The sequence below is a fragment of the Dreissena polymorpha genome, chromosome 11, assembly GCF_020536995.1.
Source record: "Dreissena polymorpha isolate Duluth1 chromosome 11, UMN_Dpol_1.0, whole genome shotgun sequence".
Classification (NCBI taxonomy): Eukaryota; Metazoa; Mollusca; class Bivalvia; order Myida; family Dreissenidae; genus Dreissena; species Dreissena polymorpha.
The window spans coordinates 12931897-12954534 of record NC_068365.1 but is presented as its reverse complement, the minus strand read 5'-3'; the positions used below and the strand labels follow the sequence as shown (position 1 = coordinate 12954534).

The following is a 22638-nucleotide window of genomic DNA, read 5'->3' as shown; positions in this document are numbered from 1 at the left end:
AGAAGGAGTAGTAGTATAAGCATTATTATAAGTATTATTTTTTAGGAAAAAAAATGTTTTCAGTGAATCGCAAGAATTCCTTGGAGGTGATCCAGTTCACGTTCAACCGCAAGTTACAGTTCACCTGACTATCCATTGTACAACCGTTTGGTATGTATCAACAACGGATGTTAGGAAAGCCTTGTCCAAGAAACTTCCAAGCTTGACTCTGAGTGAAACATCAGTGACGAGCGTTGACATAATGACTTTATCAAATTTAGGTTTGTAGGACATGCGCATATGTGTTTTCTTATAATAAAATAAACACTGAGATATTTTCATTGTTTTGCAAGTTTAGCTACTGCAGGCTTCAACAACAGTAATTGAGGTTTGTCGATAGCTTTTTAGGGACTGATTATACTTAAGTTTTATTTTAACTAGTGAAAATGCCTTATAAACTTTTTTTACGTTGTTATTTATGTGACAAAACGTTTAACCAATAAACAATCCAAGACGTTATTGTTTTACGAATCCCTCTTGAACATTTGTAGCAACAATTGTCAATTGTTTAGATCTTAAATGGATTTTAAGAATTCAATAGAGTGCGATCAAAACAATTTATTTTTCAAGTACATACTGTTTTTTCATTGATGTTGCCTTTTGTAGATTATTGTCCAACGATTGTTGAGCCATTTAATAGAGTGCGGTCAAAACAGTTTATTTTTCAAGTAAATACTTAACTGTTTAATTGGTGTTGCCTTTTACAGAATATTGTCCACCGATTATTGAGCGAACCACAGGACGAGGTCAGCTATACTGGCCATTAACCCATGCATCAAATACGGCCAATATTGACTGTCCATTCCAATTTAACAATTCTAGAAGTGCAGCTCTGAGACAATGGTAATGCAAAATATAAATATTATTGAGTCGGGTTGCTAAGTGTATTTTCTTAAAATAAATTTAAGGCATTGTTTCAGTGAAGCTGTTTGTAAATATCATGTTTAAATTGTGGGACTTAATTTTTTAACTGTTAATCAGTTTGTATTTAGGATAAGGGCTACTTGACACACAACAACTGAAAGCAAATAAACGAAACGGTCAAAATGACTTGACTTAATTGATGAAACATGCAAATGTATAAGACAGAAAGCCAATCTACCGTTGGTTTTATAAAAACAAATGTATTATTATTTCAGCCTATCAGACAGGACATGGGGATCCTCATTTCATGTCGATTGTCCTTTAGAAGTCCAGCAATCACGTTATCTGCAAGAAATGGTTCAAAGAAATGTATCAAATGGTATGGCTTATATTTATGCATAATAACTTTCATACATATAGTATTTTCAATCAGTATTCTTACTTTTCACTTTTTCACACGCGAAGTTGTGAGCCCTGACTATGTTGCTGAAAACGTCAGTATTTACCTTCAGTGAAATATATGTTTCTGTCGGTTATATCCATAAACACTGCCCACTACTTTTATGTCATATAAAATGTCCAACAACAAAATGTGCCATGCGAAGGTTAATCACAATAGGAAGACCCAAAAACAAGTAACATTGGTGTAAAAACGTAAACATACAAGCATTCTGCAACATTTTAGCAACTAAAAATCGCTTCACGACGTCATCTTGTTTTGATTTACGGATGATACATCGATATTTAAAAATTTATATTCACACATTGATTTACAGATATTTATTGAATAACAAATGTTATATACTCTTCAGAAAACGTGGCTGCTGTGTCTTTAGAATTGTCCACAATCACTGATAATTGGAACACGTTTACGTCTTCAGACATGCAAATGGTAGTTGATACCGTGGATAAAATATTGAACACGGACTTGTCAATTACCGACGACGTTGTTATTAATAACACAGTGGATACTATCAACAATTTGTTGAACATCGAAGATGATGTTCTAGCGAAGGCAGAGAAATCATCTCAATCATCGGCCAGGTATTTATGAGACTTTAATACAAATTTGATGTAAGAACATATTGAACAATAACAGACTAGATTTTCTTAAAAATGTGCGACACAACATCCTGAAACTGAAATGTATTGAGATAATATATCCTCTTTTACTGTTAAATAGACAGTTAAATAATTTATATTTTCTATTTTAGCACATGTATTTGTCGTGTCATATTAATCTATTTTATATTTTAATGGATGTTTATTTGTATCACCTTGTACATGAATATTATAAGCACACGGTTACATCTTGTGCATGCTTATGTATTGCATTGTGCCATTTATAATTTCAGAATGATTTTAGCAATCGAAAAACTTTTAAGCAGGATTGACAAGGATTTTGCCTTAGTTAAATCTAACTTAGCTGGATTCGTTTTCACCTCTGGATCGGGTATATTCAATGGATTAACGTTATCATTAAGTGACGGCTTTAAAGACCTAACAGGGTCCAAGGTAAGTCAACATGTATTGTGCATTATTTGCAATCATATATTTAGTTCAACAGACTGTTTAACAGCTTGATGAAATCGAAAGTCTTTTTAAGGCTATCTAAAGACCCTTTTTTGCAAACTCAGCGTTGAATGTCTCATTAAGGCTCCACTAAAAATCAACATTACGGAAATACTGTGTTTTTAATTGTGCTGAACAAATTTCAGATGCATTCGTGATTGAGGAAGGATGAGTGTAGTAATTTCGATGACCTTGATAACCAATAACATATTATTAAAATAAACAATATTATTTTGTATTCATTCCCTTAACTTCGACCTTTTTTCGATGATATAATATAGTTTCAATGATATAAACGCCTTTTTATAACTGTTTGTGAAATGAGATGATTATGAAGCTTCAATACCACATTTACGTAGAGCACAAAACACCGCATAACCAATACTTGGTACATTTGTTTGTGTCAAACATTTGAATAACCATATTAACATTGATAACACCAATTTTACAAATGCATGGCACATGGTAAACAGTTGATTGATACAGTTAAGTCCGGTAATCTTGCGCGTCCGGTAATCTTGCGCACTCCGCAGTTACGACGAAGAATGGTTTTCTTTAGTGATGGAAGATGAAATTTCAAATTTTTAAGAATTAACGGATTTAAATTGTACGTATTCCATGCAAAATAAAAATGTATTACATTACATTTTTATTACATTTTAACACCGGTTGCATAATCTTTGTTCATTGTACATGTATCGTTAACACTGACATACTTACGATAAATTCGACATGAATCACAAATTCCCTGCATTTTTGAGTGTTTTCATACTTTAAATTAAGAATTCATACATCCAACGTGTAATTAGCAATCTATTGCACGATATTCGATCAGTTATGGTATTTTTGGCTATTGAAAATATATCGCATCAGACAACATTGTCATCATTTCCCGCCATTCTGTTAAGCCACATTTGGTATGATCTCCTCATACGCAATGGCCTAGTTTTGAGATTGTCTGTAAACTATGGAAGCATGATCGGGGTAAAATTTAAACTGTTATGCAAACACATTTTTTTTTTCACGCTAGAAATCAATTAATTAAAAATTGTAATGTATATTTTGCTACACTCAGAGGAATGCCACCACCATCATCAAAGAAACCGAAGTACAGCTATTAATCCACATTAAATTTGAATGGTTTTACAGACTGATTTTTTAAATAATATTCTGGAATGTTTTTGTCGATAATTGGACACCATATTATGTCTTCAATTCTGCCAAAATGAGGTCGTTACACCAAGTGCGCAAGATTACCGGAAACTGTGATAATTTGGAAATGCGGTGAGTCATGTTTGCTTTGAAATCAAATCGGACAGTTCTTCACTGAATTAATCAGATATTTTTGTGTTAATAAGCACATGAACTTCTTATTTTCATAATAAATTAAGATATTATGTTGTCAATTTATAAAAGAACATGTTTTTAAACCAATTGACCCTTAACTGCGCAAGATTACCGGACAGCATCGTATTATAAACGTCGATTACACCAACTGTGACATTGATGTACCATTAAATAATATAACAGATCAACGTCGCGCGATCAGCTATTGAGATAGGAGCAGGAATGTCCGGTATCGTGCTGCCACCAACACTGCTGAATAGCAGTGAAAAAGTTACATTTACGGTCTATAGTGATCCGAAACTGTTTACGGTGAGTAGGTTTGTTTGACATTGGATAGCTGAAATTTTGATTTATTACCAGACGTATATGCACTCCGTGTTGTGTAACTGTTCAAATCAAATATGTTTCTGATGCTAATTATCTGATTACCAAACATTAAAGGTCTGTAAAGTATTTCTTGATTCTTTATACTGTTTTGATATACATGTATGATACAAATTGCATCGACCTTTTTCTGGTATAATTAAAAGCGATGTAGAACGTAAATATACTTAATCAATAACTGTCTGTTTTAAAGGTGTTATATACATATTATTTTCTGTTATTTATTCATTTGACCTCTTTCAGTCAGTAACCAAGGAAACAACAACAGATACACCCATGTACAATATTTCCTCCATTACTTTTACGGGCGTCGAAAGAAAGGTTGCCAGTAAAGTTTTGGCAGCCAGCGTACCGGATAGACATATAACGAATTTACCGGAACCAGTAAAAGTCATATTGAATCACGAACTAGTAAGAAATTTAAGCAATTTCCTTGTCATGCATGATATTTTTCTTTAAAAGCCTTCTTTGTCATTACGAGTCTGTCTTTAAAGAGGATATTTGTGCCGGCAATCAAATAATATTCCCGTGTGGAGTAAACGATCGCCTGTTCACACAAGGTGAGATTTTAGCATACCCTTTTGTTTGTCGTGTTCCGTCATGTTTCGTGGGTCGTCCGTAAAACTTTTATTCTACTTAAAACGAAAAAAAACTTTTCAGGAATAAACCTCAGTTGAACGTTGGTCAAAGTTATTCAAATATTTCCGTTACACTGTTAATGCAGGTCAACAGAGCTGAAAAAGAAACTTTGCAAAATTAAAGCTTAAACAATATTCTCAAAAAGGTAAAATGGCAAATATTTGATAATATATATAATTTTATGCTTGCCGGTGGTTTATAGAGAAATATCAGTGAAATAAAATTGGTATTCCACTGTTTTAAACAGTGAAAAATAACTGTGACAAATATCGATATTTTTCACTGTTTTACTGTGAAATGACGTCATTTTTTCGACGAAAAGACGTCATTAATCCAGCGAACTTATCCAGTTAAAATCATTTACAATCTAAATAAACGGTTAAAAAAGCATAAAATAAAAAGAGAATTTGTTGGATTCGATGGAATATCGATTTTATTTCACTCGTGATCATAGAAAATATATATTTTCACTCGTGGCTTCGCCACTCGTGAAAATATTGTTTTCTATGATCACTCGTGAAATAAATTGGATATTCCACCGAATCCAACAAATATCCTCTATGTAAATAATTACAAAAATCTCTGAAATAGCAATCTTAAGGTTTGAATATTGGGTTTGTTTAATCTTGCAGTGACCCTCTATAAAAATTATTTACATCATGCGCCTTTAGTAAAATCTGACCAAACCATATAGCTGACTAATAATTGACGTCCTATTCTCTGAAACCGAAAGGCTTAGGGATTTAATATTTGATGGGGATTATTGCCTTTTTTCTGATAATTTCACTGGGGTCAAATTTAGTCACTTCTCAGTGATCACATTTTTAATAGATTTATAAAGCAAATAATTGCGAAATGTAAGTTTTACTCATTCTCCGAACTTTGTTATTGGGCTTGACACATCCGATAGAGCTCATGTCTACAATATGTTTAGAACATGCCGCTAGGGGTAAAAACTAGGGACCCAAAAAATGTATATAGACAGATACGAAAAATTACCAATGAAGTCTTCTCCATAAACACGCAATGGTCAGTGGTTGCTTAAATCATGCCCCTGTGATCAAATCTGGTCATTTACAAGACGTCAAATAATTTATATGGACCCTTAAAGAGACATAATATCTTAAACAACACGTCCAAAAGGTGCAATATCAGTCATATAACATTATGTTGTAGCCCACTATGTTTATTGAAATCATTCCTCTGGAGTCAAAGAAGGTCATGCCTGATTTTTTTCTGAACAATATTTTCGTGTAATTTTGTTTAACCTTCTATATATTCACAAAGCACGCCGCTTTTCTATTTGGTTGGTGACATTAGATTATAAGCCCCATTGGCTCTTAATTGGCTTCGCCGGCCACATAAAGTGTTTCGAAGGCAAAGAAGAAGTACATATGCATGCGGTTATGTGCGCTAAAAATTATTTGTTTTAGAATGGAAAACATGTTTCATGTGTGTACTGGTCGCTCACGGCATCAGAATGGCGCTCAGATGGATGTTCTGTCCACACGACAAATGAGGACTACACGGAATGTCACTGCGATCACCTAACAAATTTTGCACTGCTTATGGTGAGTGTTTTTATAGATTAAATAATTAGATAGTTTGACATTCAACGAATAAGATTTCAACTATCTTATTAAAATTTGGTTAACATACATATGATCCTCCATTCTCGAAACAAACGCACAAAGCATAAACACCCAATACAAATGGCCGATATATTACAAAAGGTTAGATTTAGGATCTTGCTCCTGATAAAACCGATGTGTACGTTTTACTTCTCTAACCGTAACTTATCAAATCGTTATCCATATCATTTACTTCAATATTTTAGGATGTATACGACAAAGGTGCGGAACTGAGCGATTCAAACCAACTGGCACTGAGTATCATTTCAATGGCTGGGTGTGCGCTGTCACTTGTTGGATCTCTGCTGACATTTGTTTCCTATGTAATATTCAGGTAGGAAGCCATCATAAATGTTTACAAAACAACACCGCACCAAAAAGTGGTGTTTTGCGCTGTTATTGACAGCTTGCTACTGTTCAATCAAGGATTGATGTTTCCAAGTGATAAGTTTTAAAACATACATACTATTTTAAGAATAGTCCCGATTTCTGTCTAAGGTTAGTTGTTGAAGTATTTTAAGTACTGTATTTATTTGTAAATCATGAGCTGACATACGGTCGAGCAATTCGAGGACATGAAAATAAAATCAACTAAATTAATAATCCAATCTTAAAATATTGCGTTAAAATCCTTTTATAACATACATACTACATACAAATACGCAGCACCGCTATCTTTTGTTTTGCAATCTGACAACTGCGCACAAATGTTTCATAATTTCAAAAATGTAATATATAAAAATGATAATGCATGTATGGCTTATTTGAATTATAGGAAGTGTCAATCGGCGTTAATGCTATCACATATATATTTTTATATATGATTGCGTTACATATAAAAAATAAAACACACTAAATTGAAGTCGAATTCGAAGAGCGTCACCCACATTCATGTTGCATTGTTGCAGCGAAGAAAAAGCGTCATTTATACTTCTATTGATGTAAAAGATATCTAATTGTCTATGAATATAGCGTTAGCAGAAGAACGGCAGAAGCTACAAACATGTTAGTATGAATGATCCTCTGCTCACTGCTACCGCAGGCTGATGCATTTCTTGGACGTTTCGCTTTTGCACTCTCCAAGTCTCTTCTTGTGTGATCCCGAACGCTCGTTTACATGTACATGTTGTTTACATATACTAGCATATTTAAACACCACTTGAAGCTTTGCAGTTAGTTTGTTTTTGTTTTTCAATAATATAAATAGCAAACGGTAATACCGAACTATATGTTGTGGCATTTTACACCACTGGAGACACATGCTTGGCTCAGTGCGATGTTCGAATCGACGTAAAGTCGGATAAAACCTCTTATGCTTTACATAGAATGTTAAAAGAGCCAACCCCGTCCACCCCACCCCGAGCTTTAACCATTTATCTGTTTAAGATTGTGTTTTATGTATTGTCCTTCTGAAAATAGATAATGTATCCCTTTCTTAATAACCGGTTAGGAAAAGTTAACAATAATTTTGCCTTTTATAACGTTTCTAGAGTTTCAGTACTCCTATAATGGAAATGTATGCGAAAGCAAGTTTTGATACTATTCAATAAAGAAAAAAGATAACGACACATGATAAGCCATGCCATACGAAAACAAAGATCTTGTTATAGTGTATAAGTTAACTTCACTTACTTATAGACTAGGACATTTGTGTGCAGTAATTCTATTACACGCTTTATGTCATTTAACAACTGTATATGCGTCGTACAGTGATACAACATCTGCAAATAGAATTATTCTGTTGATTACTCATTGACAGTTGCAATCGCATGTTTTGCAATCCAATCCGACAAACTTAAAAATCTATGCAATTTTTATGCTTAATAAATGTTTCCATCTTGATGGAACGCAAAGAACGCAAAGAAATCACGCATGCATTATGGATATTTGGGGTATTGTTTACTTTCATTAAATGGTAGTATTGTATTACCGTACACTTTATAATTATTTACTTATGTGAAATTGCAGACGCATAGATATGTAAATCACCAGATTAAATATGTCCATACTCGGATTAAACGATCTGCTTACGTATTTTAACTGTATATATTGATAACTTAATATGACAATGCCTATTGATTACTAGTTGATGACACTTTCTTTTATGGAATGTGGAAGGTTTAAGTGCAAAATAACAATACTCAGACTTTTAAAATTATGTTTGTTATTTTGATGTGTTGCTATTAAATGGAACTTGGAATGCTTCTATAAAAAAAACGTAAGTATTGACGGTTATGATTGCTTTGACTGTCCCCGTCCGAAATCTAACAGTAAAGCTAAAAGATTTGGCGGAGGGGTTATTGTGTATTATAAAAGCTGTTACAAAAATTATTTTCACCTATTAAACATTGATTGTAAAGGTTTAATCTGGTTTAAACTTGATAAACAGTTTTTACAATCTGATAAAGATGCCTATTTTGCATATGTTATATTCCTCCGGAAGATTCTGAGGTTTATAGAAATGTTAATTATGCTTTGTATGATTTTGATTTTTATGAATGTCTAGATACTGAAATACGAAAATATTGTGATAAAGGTAATATCTTTTTACTAGGTGACCTGAATAGTCGCACGAGCAATTCACCTGATTATATTACTGACCTAAATCTTGAAAGATATGTAGATTTACCCGAGTCCGTTATGTCTGGGGCGGATTTACCTGTACGTAAAAATCATGACAATGGGTTCAATAACTATGTATCAAAATTGTTATCTCTTTGCAAGGAAAATAATCTTTGTATTTTAAATGGCCGTAAAGATGAGGGATAATGTACTTATAATGATATGTATAGAAATAGCCCAGTGTCTAGCCTGGTATATTATGAAATTTCTTATATAGAATGTTATGATGATATCTCTAATATGTGTGTTCTTGATACAATTAATAAATATTCTGATCACTGTCCATTGACATTTCTCTTTCTTGTTGTATATCAGATGTGTCAAACGAATATGTAGAATTTGAAAACATTGTATGGAACTCGTCAGAAAATTATGATTTTTTAAACATATTACAAGACAAATGAACTGTCTTTAACAAAATAAACCTGAAATTGTTAGACGGTGTTTATGATATTGATCAATATATGTTATGTTTCTCTGATACTGAATATGCCATTTCATTCGCATGTTATGGTAAAACGTACAATAATCGTCCCAGACAAAAGAAGCGCAAGTCGTTATGGTTTAATGATGATTGTAAATATGCAAAAAAAGTTATTTTGTGACGCGAAGAGACGTTATCCTAACATAAAGTCGGAGGAAAATATAATATATTTGCTTAATTGTAGAAAACAATACATTACAATAAAGAGATCGGCTAAAAGCAAATATTTTTACAAAGAAAAAAAGTCTAATATTAGCTAAACGTCTCCCCGCAAGTTTTGGAAGAATATTAAGAAATTTAGAAAAACAAATGGTTTTGATTCTAACGCTAGTCTTTATGATTTTAAAAATTATTTTCAAAATATATCTTATGATAATCAAAGTGAGTTCATGGCTGATGAATTTTCTGCTGAACGTGATGAAACAATTAATATTGAGTATCTTGAAAGATCAATTTCTGTTGAAAAGGTTTAAAAAACATTATTTTCTCTATATAGATATAAGATTTGTGATTATAAAAGCAATGTATTAGACTTCTTTATTGATGCTAACAAAGTTATATCTCCTTATTTGTGTACTTTTTTAACCATATTTATGATAAATTTATATATCCTTAGGCATGGTCCAAAGGAGTAATTGTACCAATATATAAGAAAGGTTACAAAAATATACCTAGTAAATGTCATGGGACAAATATCATCTTTGATACTAAGGAATCGTATTAATAAGTGGTGTGGACATGAACATATTTTTAACGAATCTCAATATGGTTTTCGAGATGGACGCTCTAAATCTGATGCTATTTTCAAATTACATGCTATTATACAGAAAGTTCTGTCTAAAACGTCTTAATTATGATGTGTTTTTATTGATTACCAGAGGTAATTTGATACAGTTAGTAGAGATGCGTTATGGACTAAATTGTAACAATCAGGAATTAGTTGTAAAATGACAAATTAGATAAAATGTATATATTTAAATGTGCAAGCCTGTGCGAAATTGTCAAGTAATATGTCTGACTGTTTCCATGTAACAATTGGATATAAACAAGGGGAGCTGAAAACATGAATTAAATGAGTAAACTGAAAAAGATTACGAACTTTTGTCCATGTATATGATTTTATTTTTCCGATGATATTGTATTGTTCACAACGGATCCAAATAGTCGACAGTCGCAAATAGATGTTAATCTATGAAATGGGGTTTAAAAATAAATGTTAAAAAAAAACTAAAATATGTGTATTTGAACAGAGAAAGCAAACTGTGTATCCTGACTTCTATATAGATAATGAAAAACTTGGCATTGTTGACAACTTTGTATATCTTGGTATAGAATATACTTATACTGGCAACATGGTCAATGGAGTAAAAGCACTGCATGATCAAGCCCTTAGGGCGTACAATAATCTTTTAAATGTGTTTGATAAAGTTAGCCTAGATATTAAGGCAAAGTTATCCCCATTTGATTCTATGATTGTACCTATACTGACATATGGTTGTAAAGTATGGGGTGTGTATAATTATAAACATGTTGATAAATTACATATTAAGTTTTGTGAATATATACTAGGTGTAAAGAAACAAACTCTACATATGCTGTATATGGTGAACTCGGTCGAGTACCGTTTTCAGTTATTTGTAAGGAAAGAGTAATGAAATTTTGGTTGAAAATCATGAAAAATAATGAATCACCTATATATAGAATGTATAATGACCTATGTAGCAATGTAACTACTTCTTGTTGGCTAGTAGAATAAAATCTATCATAGACCATTTAGGTTTACGGGATATTAGATTGTATTTTGATCCCTGTGTAAATTATTATAATTCATTTAAATCGAGAATCAGAGATTAATTTGTTCAAGAGTGAAGCAATAATGTTAATTTAATGTCAAAGTTAGATTAGTATTATTATATAAGTTATAGTAAATTTAAAACTGAATTTTGCTTTGAAAAGTATTTGGATGTTATATCAAATGATAAACTTAGACATCAATTTAACTTGTTTAAGATTAAGTTCTCATAGTTTAGAGATAGAACTAGGAAGGTATAACAATACAGAAAGAAACAATAGATTGTTTAAATTAGGTAAACACAATGCAGTAGAGTCTAAATATCACTTTATGTTATATTGCTCACGATACAGTTGTATAAGATCAAAATTTCTAGACCAATGTTCATGGCTTACAGTACAAAAATTTAATTCTTTAATGTCAACTTCAAGTAAAAAATGTATGTATAATCTTGAAAATATGTTAAACAAAGCATTATGTATACGACACAATACACTTGATAGTTTACCTGTGTTCTGATCGCTTATATATGTGTATGTATATCTATGTAATGTTCTGCAAAATCTGTCTATGCTTATTTGATGTTTGTGATGATTTTGGCCATTAGTTTTTTGTGTTTGTAAATGGGCAAAGGCAAACGTTTTATTGATTGGCAATAAACTGAAACTGAAACTGATTAAAACATAATTTTATAACACATTACGATTAAAAAACTGTTACACATTTCTTAACGGCTTTATTATGAATTTACATATTGATAATAGTCATAGTATCAAATCAGAATAATAATATATATATATATATATTGTAATACATTGTTAATAATACAAGAACTTTGTCGTTCTTACACTATATATTATTTTGCTACTTCAGACGAATACGAAAAGACAACCCTTCGAAGATTCTGATGCAGCTGTGTGCTGCTATAGCGGCGGTGAATCTTGTCTTCCTAGCTGGAGTGCAGAACTACTCGAGGAACAGTATTAGTGGTTGTAAGGTAAGATATAAGCGTTTCAAACGATACACATATTTAAGCTTGTTGAAATATTTTATATTCTTTCCCAGTGATATAAAAATAACAATGACAAGATTTTTTTCCGTCTGAGAATGGGTTGATAAATGCGGACCTCGCATGGTGGGCTCATGATTTAGTGCTAGTCTTATCTGTTTGTGATGTGATTATTATTAGTTTATATTCTACCTATATACGACTATAGAAACGAACAGTCTTTAAATAGTATAATTTATATAATTAAAATACATTCTCATGAGTTCATTGACTCGGAAGCAGCTACACACAACGATATTGTAATATCATACACTACCTAATTAATCTGTTTAACAGACAACTCGTTTTTGAATGAAATCATGTTTACAATTTAATGATAAAAATGTATTTGTTTTTAATGAACTACTGTTTTACTAAAAATGTTTCAGTATGTAAGTGTTGACTTTTTTCATTTAAATGCATACTAGTTTTAATCGGTAATGCTAATATTTTGCTTATATCGTATTCCATCTCGTCCATTATCACAGACAGTGGCGGTTCTGCTTCACTATTTCCTTCTCGTCATAATGTGTTGGATGCTTGTGGAGGCGTTCTATATGTATCAGTCGCTCGTGAAAGTCTTCGACTCGTATATTTCACGTTTCCAGCTCAAAGCGGCGGTGTTTTCGTGGGGTAAAAATCATATTAACTATACAATCTAATGAATGGCCTTTAAATACGTATGTAAGAGGACCTATAAGTACGGTAATTTTCAATTGCTTAGTGCTCAAAATTGTAGGAATTAACACATAATGTTGCATGACTACATTATGCATTCTTCTTTTTAGTAATACATTGTTTCAAATAAACGTCTAGTAAACAGTTATGAATTACTTGGAATATGGAACCAACTATATTTACACATTATTTCAGTTAATAAATTCGATTTTTAATATATAAAAAAAACGAAAAACTATAATTTTTAAGATTAATATTATAATTTACAAAAAATAACATTTCAGGCACGCCTTTGATTATAGTAACCATCACCTTGGCTGTGAACAAAACCGATAACTACAGTTACCAACCGGGCGGAATGTAAGGTTATAATTAAATATTGTGTTGACAGCCATCCCTATAGGTTTTAATATAGAGATTTTAAATGCTGTAAATTCACTTACTTTCCGAGAATAGACGATAAAATACCAAAGTTTGCTTATGCAAATACAGTCTGACAACGTTATAACCAATCACGTCGACTTATAACTGTATGTGCTGTTGTTTGTTTTTCAGTTGTTGGTTGGATCGCACCCCCTTCTTAACGACGTTCCTTGCCCCAGTATGCCTAGTGTTTTTGCTTAATGCAATCACATATGTACTGGTGATGAAGCAAATATTAAGAAAAAGCTCCAGTAAACTCACACAAACAGAACAAAGTAAGACTGGTGTGCGTCTTCGCGGAGCCGCAAGTTTGCTGGTGCTCCTTGGACTTACATGGTCCTTTGCAATTCTTGCAATTGGTGATGCTGGAATAGCATTTATGTACCTGTTCGTTATTTGCAACTCACTACAGGGGTTCTTCGTCTTTGTGTTTTATTGCCTGCTCAGAGAGGATATCCGCAAAGCTTGGAAGAGCGTTTTGCCGTGTTTCAAGTCGCATTACATTGCTGCGTCAGGTACGAATGTGAACAAGCAGTTTAGGAAATTATTGTTTTTATTCTAATAATATTTGCTTGTTAATAAAGCAACAAAGCACAGTTGTCATTTTTAAGTAAACGTTTTTTATAAAATAAAAATTATTCGAATTTAGTGTATCGGTATTCGTCATAATATACAATATTAAGTATGTTCAATGTCTTTTCGATACGCATTGTTCTCGAAGTATTTTCACATTATTTCCAAATTGTTTGTATCACGTTTTCCCAAACGAGAAATTTTGTACATGCATTTGTTCTCGATATGTCAGACTCAAGCGGCATGAACATGGTGCATACCATAACTTCCAAGGTAGCCTCGTCGACCCAAAGCGGTAAGCATTCGGTGTTTATTTCCAATTAATACTCAAGTATTCAGTGTCAAATAAAGTGAACTCCAACACGTAAATGCTGGAAAATCATATGTGGATTTTTATTAGTTTGTATTAAAAGTTTATAAAAGTCTTTAAATGTTTGAACTATAAAACATGTTGTATACCTATATTCTGAAAATGGTTTGTAAACTATAGAAGGAACATCGGTTATCCCAAAAAGTCACACAAAGTACAAAGAAAAAATGAAGTTGAAATATTAAATGTACCATGTACTAAAACACGTTTATGGGTCACTTATACAGCAAACAGAAGGTGCTTTGATCGATTGTAAACATTTAGTGGTAATTTGCGAATTGTTGGTTTTGATTTTATCATTAACCCCTCTTATAACAGCTTCGTCGCTTAGTTTGCAATACTTTCTTTAAGGGATGGCAGTTTGAAAACAAGTTATTTAGTAATGTGTTTAATAAATATTGTTAAACGGATAGTGTTAGTGTTAAATGCGTGATGGGTTATAATGAACAAATCTTATATTACAATCATTGAATCTAAATATGTCACATAATAGTGTCATTCAACACCATTCAATTTTTTAGAGTTTCAGTTTCGAAGATTATGATTTTTCATATTTAAAAGGAAACGCACGCATAGGTAAAAAAATAACCTGATAAATGTGTCATATATTTGCATGAATCACGCGCTTGAATTTGTTACGATTTTGATATTGTGATTTTGTTCGTACACGAGTGTCACGAGTTGTATTTCACAATAACAATATTTTGACAATAAAAAAACGTTTCACTATCTTCTGAATATGGTTACCATATTCAAGAAAAATATTAATCATGCAGTTGTATATATGTATTATGTAACAGCTTCATAATCTTGCATTTCGTTTTCATTTTGGATCATTTATATTGCATGCAATTAATACCTTCTTAAAACATTTTTGATTGAGATATTTCTAATAGCGTGTTGTTTAAGATGTGTATATTTATTTTTCACTACAGATAATCAACGAAAAAACCAGACACACTGATTATTCGGGAGGAATGGATTGCTGTGCGTGTAGTCTTAACACGACCCTTCAATGCTAAGAAAATAGCAGTTTATAAATGGACGAATCCATTATAAAATCAGTGTTTACGTAGTGTATACTAACGCGTGTCGTCAACCAGTGTCAGATATGAAGTTCTTTTGAGTTTGAAATATACCGGTTACTTATAACAATGAATACGTCGGTATCATGCTTTCTGCTTTTTAATTGACAAGAAAACAAACCCAATAAGAAGGCATTGTGTAGAATAAAAAACTTTACTTGAAAAACCAATACGGTTTTCTCTTTTGATAAATTACTTACTAGCAGCTCTATAACGTATGTAAAAGTTGCACATGTATTATCTCAGATGTCAGAGTCGCCGTATGAGACGTGTAAGTAAGCTTTTCAGGGATAGTGTAGAGAACTCCAGAGAAGACCTTACCTTTTTAAGTGCACGGCACACATTTCGGTGACAAATGCAATACATGTTATTAATTATTTTATCACTTGCCATACCCTGTTTTACCATGTAATATAACCATTACATATATTTTATCTTACACATGCAGCACACAGTATGTCAAATGAAATAATTATTTGCTCTTGTGTTTGTATGCTTGTTTGTGCCGTAAAAGAGACAACGGAGGCACTAAGTAAACGTTAAGTTGTCACTAGATTAGTCAAGATGTTTAATCATACACGTTCTAGTCAAGCGTTCACTGTTTTAGCAATAAAAATAAGGTGTTTAACGATTTTTTTTGTTAGTTTTCTTTAAGTGTTAAATTGTAAATATTATTACTGACATTCAAAAAATAACCATAATTAAAAATGATCCAAACCATACCGACAATGGTTTACACCAAAATCTTAAAACGCTTTTCGCTTTGCATCGTAAATTCAATTGCTGGTGTTCAAGGGTAACACCATGGTGAACGAACACTTCAACGGACCTCTAGATGGCATTTGATGCCAATGGTATCTTGCGGATTTGTCTAATTAACCATTTACGGTATAAGAAGTATAATTTTATATATTTAGCTAATTATAAATACATATTTTTGGCCTATCAAAATGAAACCTGTCGGCGGTTCACATGGTATACTTGCTAAATGGTGAGCACTTAACTAGTATTAAAGGGGCCTTTCACGTTTTGTTAAATTGACACAATTAAACAAAATTGTTTCAGATTCGCATATTTTCGTTGAAGTTATGATATATGTGATGAAACAGTAATACTGAACATTTCCCATGCTCTTAAATATCAATTACATGCATCTTTTGACGATTTAAAAACCTGAAAATTATAAAGCGTTGCAACGCTTAACGATTGAATAATTTGGAGACTTCTGTTGTTGTCGTTATACTTTGTGACACTACGAGGATTGCTTATATAAAGTATAAAATACATCAAACATTCTAATAGCACGGATGGCCGAGTGGTCCGAGCGATATAATTTTACTCCAGGGGTCAGTGGTTAGAGCCCAGTTGATGGTTACTTTGTTTCTTTCTTTAATTTTATTTTGAAGTTTTTCTTTACTTGAGCTATTTAGATCCAATGTTAACATTTATCAATATTAAGCATTTAATGACACACTTCAATACATGCAAAAATCTGTGGAAACCCCCATTTAAAGCGCTTCAAATTTCAAAAATAAAAAGCAATGCGAAATATAGAGTAATACTACTTGCGATCTGTGTACCGTAAGGGTAAGGCACAGCCTAGTAGTTATCAGCTCATACGTTTACGGATGTATGCGATTATGTTTTCCAACATACAATGCGTATCTGCACGCTGGTTGATGTTAGAATGGCGTTTCATCACGTTTCGTGTGGCGTCACACAATCATAGAAACCTTTCCACCAATAAATTTCAAATAAGTGTAATGCATCTGTACACGGATGTACTACCGAAAGTTCACACTTATATGGAAATATATACAAATTATTAGTTACATTTGTATCAACAAAATGATGTCTAGCGACCGTACGTTGCACACTATGAATCTTTTCGGACATTTACTCGTTTGGGTTCCCGTTGCTGAGTGTTGAATATGATGGTTAAGTTATGTAGTCACCTTACTCGGTTTGAGCTAGTTTAATATTCTATATTATGCGGTGCGTAATGATAAGACTATATAAGAACTAACAATCCGTATGATGTTGGTAAAAGTGGATATTAAGAGATACATATAAAACATTATCATATGTCATATAAAACAAAAAATCAAACATTTCATCTAAATACTATTAATAGTATTTGTAAAGAAAATTAAATTTAAATCATTATTTTGAAAGCAGATACACAACATTGTTTATAAATACACAAAATCATCTACAAAGTATATATTCTAGGGAGATAATCAATACTCATGCTTTTGGCTAAAACTTGTGTTTGCATGAATGTATTTGTACAGAATCTGGAGGCAACGGGTGAAGAAGACATCACCTATTTCCTAATCGACACACCTTTCAAGTTCTCTGCATTGAGCGATTTTGATGAAAACGTAAAAATGGTTAAATGAAAGACAGGCATCTACTTACACTCTTTTGCAGAAAATTCAATACTGTCGTTGGTATATTTTTTATCGTTTTAGCACTTATCGAATCACATTATCTATATAGTGAAATGTATAATGAATACAAGGTTAGCGTTGAATACAGAGAAGTTTATGTTGCGAGGCTTAGAACGCCGGGAGCGCGAGCCATGGTGAGCGCTTTCGGTGTTCGAGCCGAACAACATAAACTTCTCTGTATAAAACGCTAATCCTATTTATCCCATTTGATTTTTTTTCAACGTGACATTTAACATAAATGGATCGAATAACCTTAACAATAATTTTAATTCATTCTTAAAAGCACTTAAAACCCGGGGCTTAAAATCTAACGAATGTAACCATGCGTAGTGATATAAATGTATTTGTTCTGGTACGCAAAATAGTCTTTAAAAGATTCACACACAAACTGTAAAACGAGAAAAAATATCACCATATGCCTCGATTCAATTTTACGCAGCATGCGAATAGTAACACATTACGACCGCGAAAAGAAGATTTTACTTTAATATAATTCATTTTATTTTCGAAAGAAAATGATCAAAATCCAATATGGCGGCGATTTCGCCTTATTTTTTAATGGGCGCTGCAGATTTTGATGGCGTCTAGATCTACCCTTCACATCATGTAGTTTGTGACCCAACACAAGATAATCCGTCATAATTCTATTAATTGTTGAAACACTTGTTGCAAACGGGATATTCTTACTGAATATACTTCCTTTGATAAAATAACAAAGACAAAGTTTATTCATCAAAGAAAATACCCTTACGTTTACTTACATCCAAAAGCAAAACAATTCGAATAGACTACTGAACCAAACTACACACCCATCAATATGTTCTACACACACAATTTCACATCCATATGTGCTCGCACATTCTGAACATCAATAACACGAATAAGCTAGATCTACATGTAGATCTTAATCCTTCGTCTCACCGGTTCCATCCTAGGTAAGTAGTCCATAGAATATGCACTTCATATTATAATTACATCCAGGATAAATGTACACGGAAAAAAAATCGCGTCTTCAATGTTTTTCCCACATATCGCATACTAGTTTCGTGTACACCAGAATATGACATCACATATTTTTGGAAAATGACGCAATAAGTATGTCATTTTATGACGCCATCAATCAGCTGTTTCATTATACAGATGGCGAAGGTTGTAGGTCATATAATTTTTAAGCTAAAGTTTTCTCTGCTCTAGAGATTTCTTATGAAATATCATTCAGTGGTCAAGTAAAAAGTAGTCCGTGCACGCGACAGGTATATTCAACAAGGTGGGAGACAGGCAAGTTTATTTCACAAGGTGTTATACCGTCAATCTCGGTATGAAAATGGGATAAAAACCTATAGTTCGTGTCTTGTTTGTGTAATATTCAAAAACTGAATATAACATTTCAGGATTCTACCACAGCAGAGTCAGACGCAAATTTAAACGCTTCTGTTATATTTTAGAAGAAACTTAAGCGGAATACAACATTTTACGTGTTTACATACTCATTTCCATCGTCCTACTTTCGTTTTTAAACGTCCTCACATTTGCACTTCCTGTATCTTCGGGTGAGCGCGCTTCCTATGCTGTCACAGTGTTCCTGTCCTTGGCCGTGTTTCTCACAATAGTAGCGTCTGAAATTCCGAAGAACTCAAACACCATCTCAATCATCTCAGTTTAGATTACGACAATGATAGCGCTAAGCACTGCAACCGTAATGACGTCACTGTTAGAATTGCCACTTAAGTTTAGAGATAAAAACACAGACTCAATCAGCTCAGGATATATGTCACTTTACCGCTTAGCTCGGAAATACCAGTGTGAACGTAACGGAGGCAACCATCCTGAAAAAGACATTGGATGGGGTGACGTCATCGCTGCATTGGATTTTTTGTTTTGGTTATTTTTGCGCAAACCTTTTTAACAACTGTAGTTCGGTTTTATTGCGATTTAAAATAAAGAAGGTGATTCCATGAAAATTAAATGATCAAGACAAACGAACATAAAATGGAAATTCACTTATCTTTTTAGCAAACACATACACAGAGCAACTAGAATAAAAAGTGCAAAACGTTCAATGGTTTATATTCGGTCTAAAACGGGACCTACTCGAGGTTAATATAACATCAGACTGCGTTGTTGCATCGTACATATTCCATCTGAGATTTCAAATCTTATTAGTCCAATGTAAACATCGAGACACTTTAGGTGTTCCAAGACACAACAAAACATTTAGTATCGCATGTTGTCCTTTATGTATAGCAGTGATTCAATTGTCAAATAATGTGACACATGTACTGAATATTCCACACAAAACAAGAGACTTAAGCATCACATTACAAGTTAGTGCAGTGCCGTTGTTGAAATCCTGTAACAGACACACATTTATTGGCGTTGGTATTTCTAAATAAATAGGTATTAGTTACACTGTTAGTAACTGATGGTGTATGGGATAAACACCCTCAGTAATTTCATACCATACGAGAGCAAAGCTCGAGTATGGTATGAAATTACCGAAAGTGTACATCCCATACACCATCAGTTACTAACTGTGTAACGATTATATCTAAACCGACTACTCGATTACCCGGGGTGTATGGAAATTAGTCGGGGGTGTATGGAAAATACACCATGGGCAAGTGACCGTTGTTAGCCAATCGGAATAGGTCATTTTTGTAGGAGATGAGATATATATAATTTGGAATATATTTTGTGTCGCGCGATTCTTTTAGTATTTATTTCGCATTATTTATATCATAATTAAAGAAACGAGCTGCCTTTTGAACATGAAACATCTATATTTAGCGTAACAATCAGTAGTCGTGTCTATATTAGGTTTGAAAAGGACGGAAGGCTGGTTTTCCTTATAACTATAAGTCTTAGATTATGTAGTGCTTTGGCACAAACAAGTATTTTATCCCGTCTGTCCTGATTTGCTTCATATCATTGAGATTAGTTATCGCTAGCATCCGTGGTATAACTATTTAATTCTTCGAGCGTCGGTATCATTTCTCTACCACAGATATGTATAGCAAATGCACGACCTTTGGCTCACTAACACACATACAGTAATTGGTTCGCACGATTTGGCTTGTCGCTTAGGCAAACCTAAGGTCTTAAAACCGTCTGTTAAAGTAATACATCAACTTGCTTGAAATATTGGCGTAATGTCCATTTTGTTGTTTTTTTATGATGCTGTCACTTGATTGTGAACATAATCTCATATGCATAGGTTATTATTTATAGTAACTTATTGTTTTTTACGTTTTATAATATCAACATAAATAATTTATGTCTCTCAATTGCTCGAGAGAAAATCTTTTAAATTCTTGATGATTTTGACCAGCTTAAACATAACATTGCATCTTGAATATTGCATGGCACCGCTAATTAATTGCATGGCGAAATTGTAATTGTAATCTCAAGATGACAATTGTTGGTCTGTCTATCACAAGCGCGGTCATTGCAGTCCGTACAGATATCTGACCGAGTCTAGATTAACTCAAGGTTTACGAACCGGCCGCAGAAGAACACGTGATGATAATCGATTTAAATATGTTTTCATGTTTATGTTTAATATTTGTTGAAATAACAAACACTCTAAACACAATCCGTACAAAAGTTAATGAACATTTAGTAACGATATATAATCAAATCAAAATGTAATATTGATATTTAGAAATAAATTTGGCTATATCCTCAAGAGGTAATTGGTTTGCGAATAATACCTGATAAATAGTCCGAAAAAAGAGAACAGACAAATACAAAACACAATGTAAAAATAAGTAAATTTGACAATATTTTGTATTTTATATCTTTTTTTGTAATACATTTTATAACAAAGGATTTCAAATCTTTAAAATAATCAACAAACTGGCCTAAATCGGTTTTTGAAACTTTTTTACAATGGTAGCATCACTTTTGAACCGCTTGTCATTTGTTATTTGGAGTGTATATATATATATAATAAAGTCGCTTATAGCCGTTTATAAAAAATAAAACGCTTTTATTGAATTTGCCGTAGCTTTCGACCTCTCGGTCTTCTTCAGCGGCGTTTATTTGTGAATAAGCATATCATCTTTAGCGGATGTGACGTTATATTATCGCACGTTAAATTGCGCGCCAATTTTTGTCTTTTGCGTTTAGTCCATATGGTTTGAACGTCCTCAGTTTGCGCTTCCAAAGTTGTTCGATGATCTTCCGGTACTCGTCGGTTCCATTTAATTTTTCGAGTCCCATGACCCGGAAGTCTGCGACGCTGTGGCCGTTTGTGTAGAAGTGCTCGGCTATCGGGTCGTTGTGTCGAGTCCGTATCCGGGACAGGTTAAGAAGATGTCGCTGGTACAGGGTATCTCCCGTTTCTCCTACGTATACGAAGGTCTTACACCGTTCGCAGTGTACAGCGTAGACTACATTGGTTGATTTGCAGGTGACCTCGTTCCGCACATTGTAGCTTTTGCCGGTGGTGTCGCTGAACTGCTGCGTATGAAAGTGCCTTCAAAAAGTACCTCCAGGGTACCGCTCGTTATCACTTGCTCCAGAGCGCTACCAAACGTCGGCCATATCCTCCAGAAACACCTGCCAACACTCCACACTTCAGATCATATGAAAAACGTATTTCCTGAACCCCCGTTAGCAGCATTCAGAAGAGA

At 33.1% G+C, this 22638-nt stretch overlaps 1 protein-coding gene across 1 annotated transcript in view; it reads left to right on the top strand.

Moving 5' to 3' along the window:
* Positions 1-16031, top strand: part of LOC127851238 (adhesion G-protein coupled receptor G6-like) — a 41340-nt gene extending 25309 nt beyond the window's left edge. The window contains exons 12-26 of the mRNA XM_052384850.1: positions 64-260; positions 747-882; positions 1179-1282; positions 1716-1947; positions 2259-2418; positions 4006-4131; positions 4450-4617; positions 6279-6416; positions 6683-6810; positions 12248-12371; positions 12911-13055; positions 13385-13460; positions 13656-14038; positions 14329-14391; positions 15402-16031. Coding sequence (XP_052240810.1) covers positions 64-260; positions 747-882; positions 1179-1282; positions 1716-1947; positions 2259-2418; positions 4006-4131; positions 4450-4617; positions 6279-6416; positions 6683-6810; positions 12248-12371; positions 12911-13055; positions 13385-13460; positions 13656-14038; positions 14329-14391; positions 15402-15430 — 2209 coding nt within the window. The 3' untranslated portion in view covers positions 15431-16031. The remainder of the gene's footprint in view (positions 1-63; positions 261-746; positions 883-1178; positions 1283-1715; positions 1948-2258; positions 2419-4005; positions 4132-4449; positions 4618-6278; positions 6417-6682; positions 6811-12247; positions 12372-12910; positions 13056-13384; positions 13461-13655; positions 14039-14328; positions 14392-15401) is intronic.
* The last annotated feature ends 6607 nt before the right edge of the window (positions 16032-22638 follow it).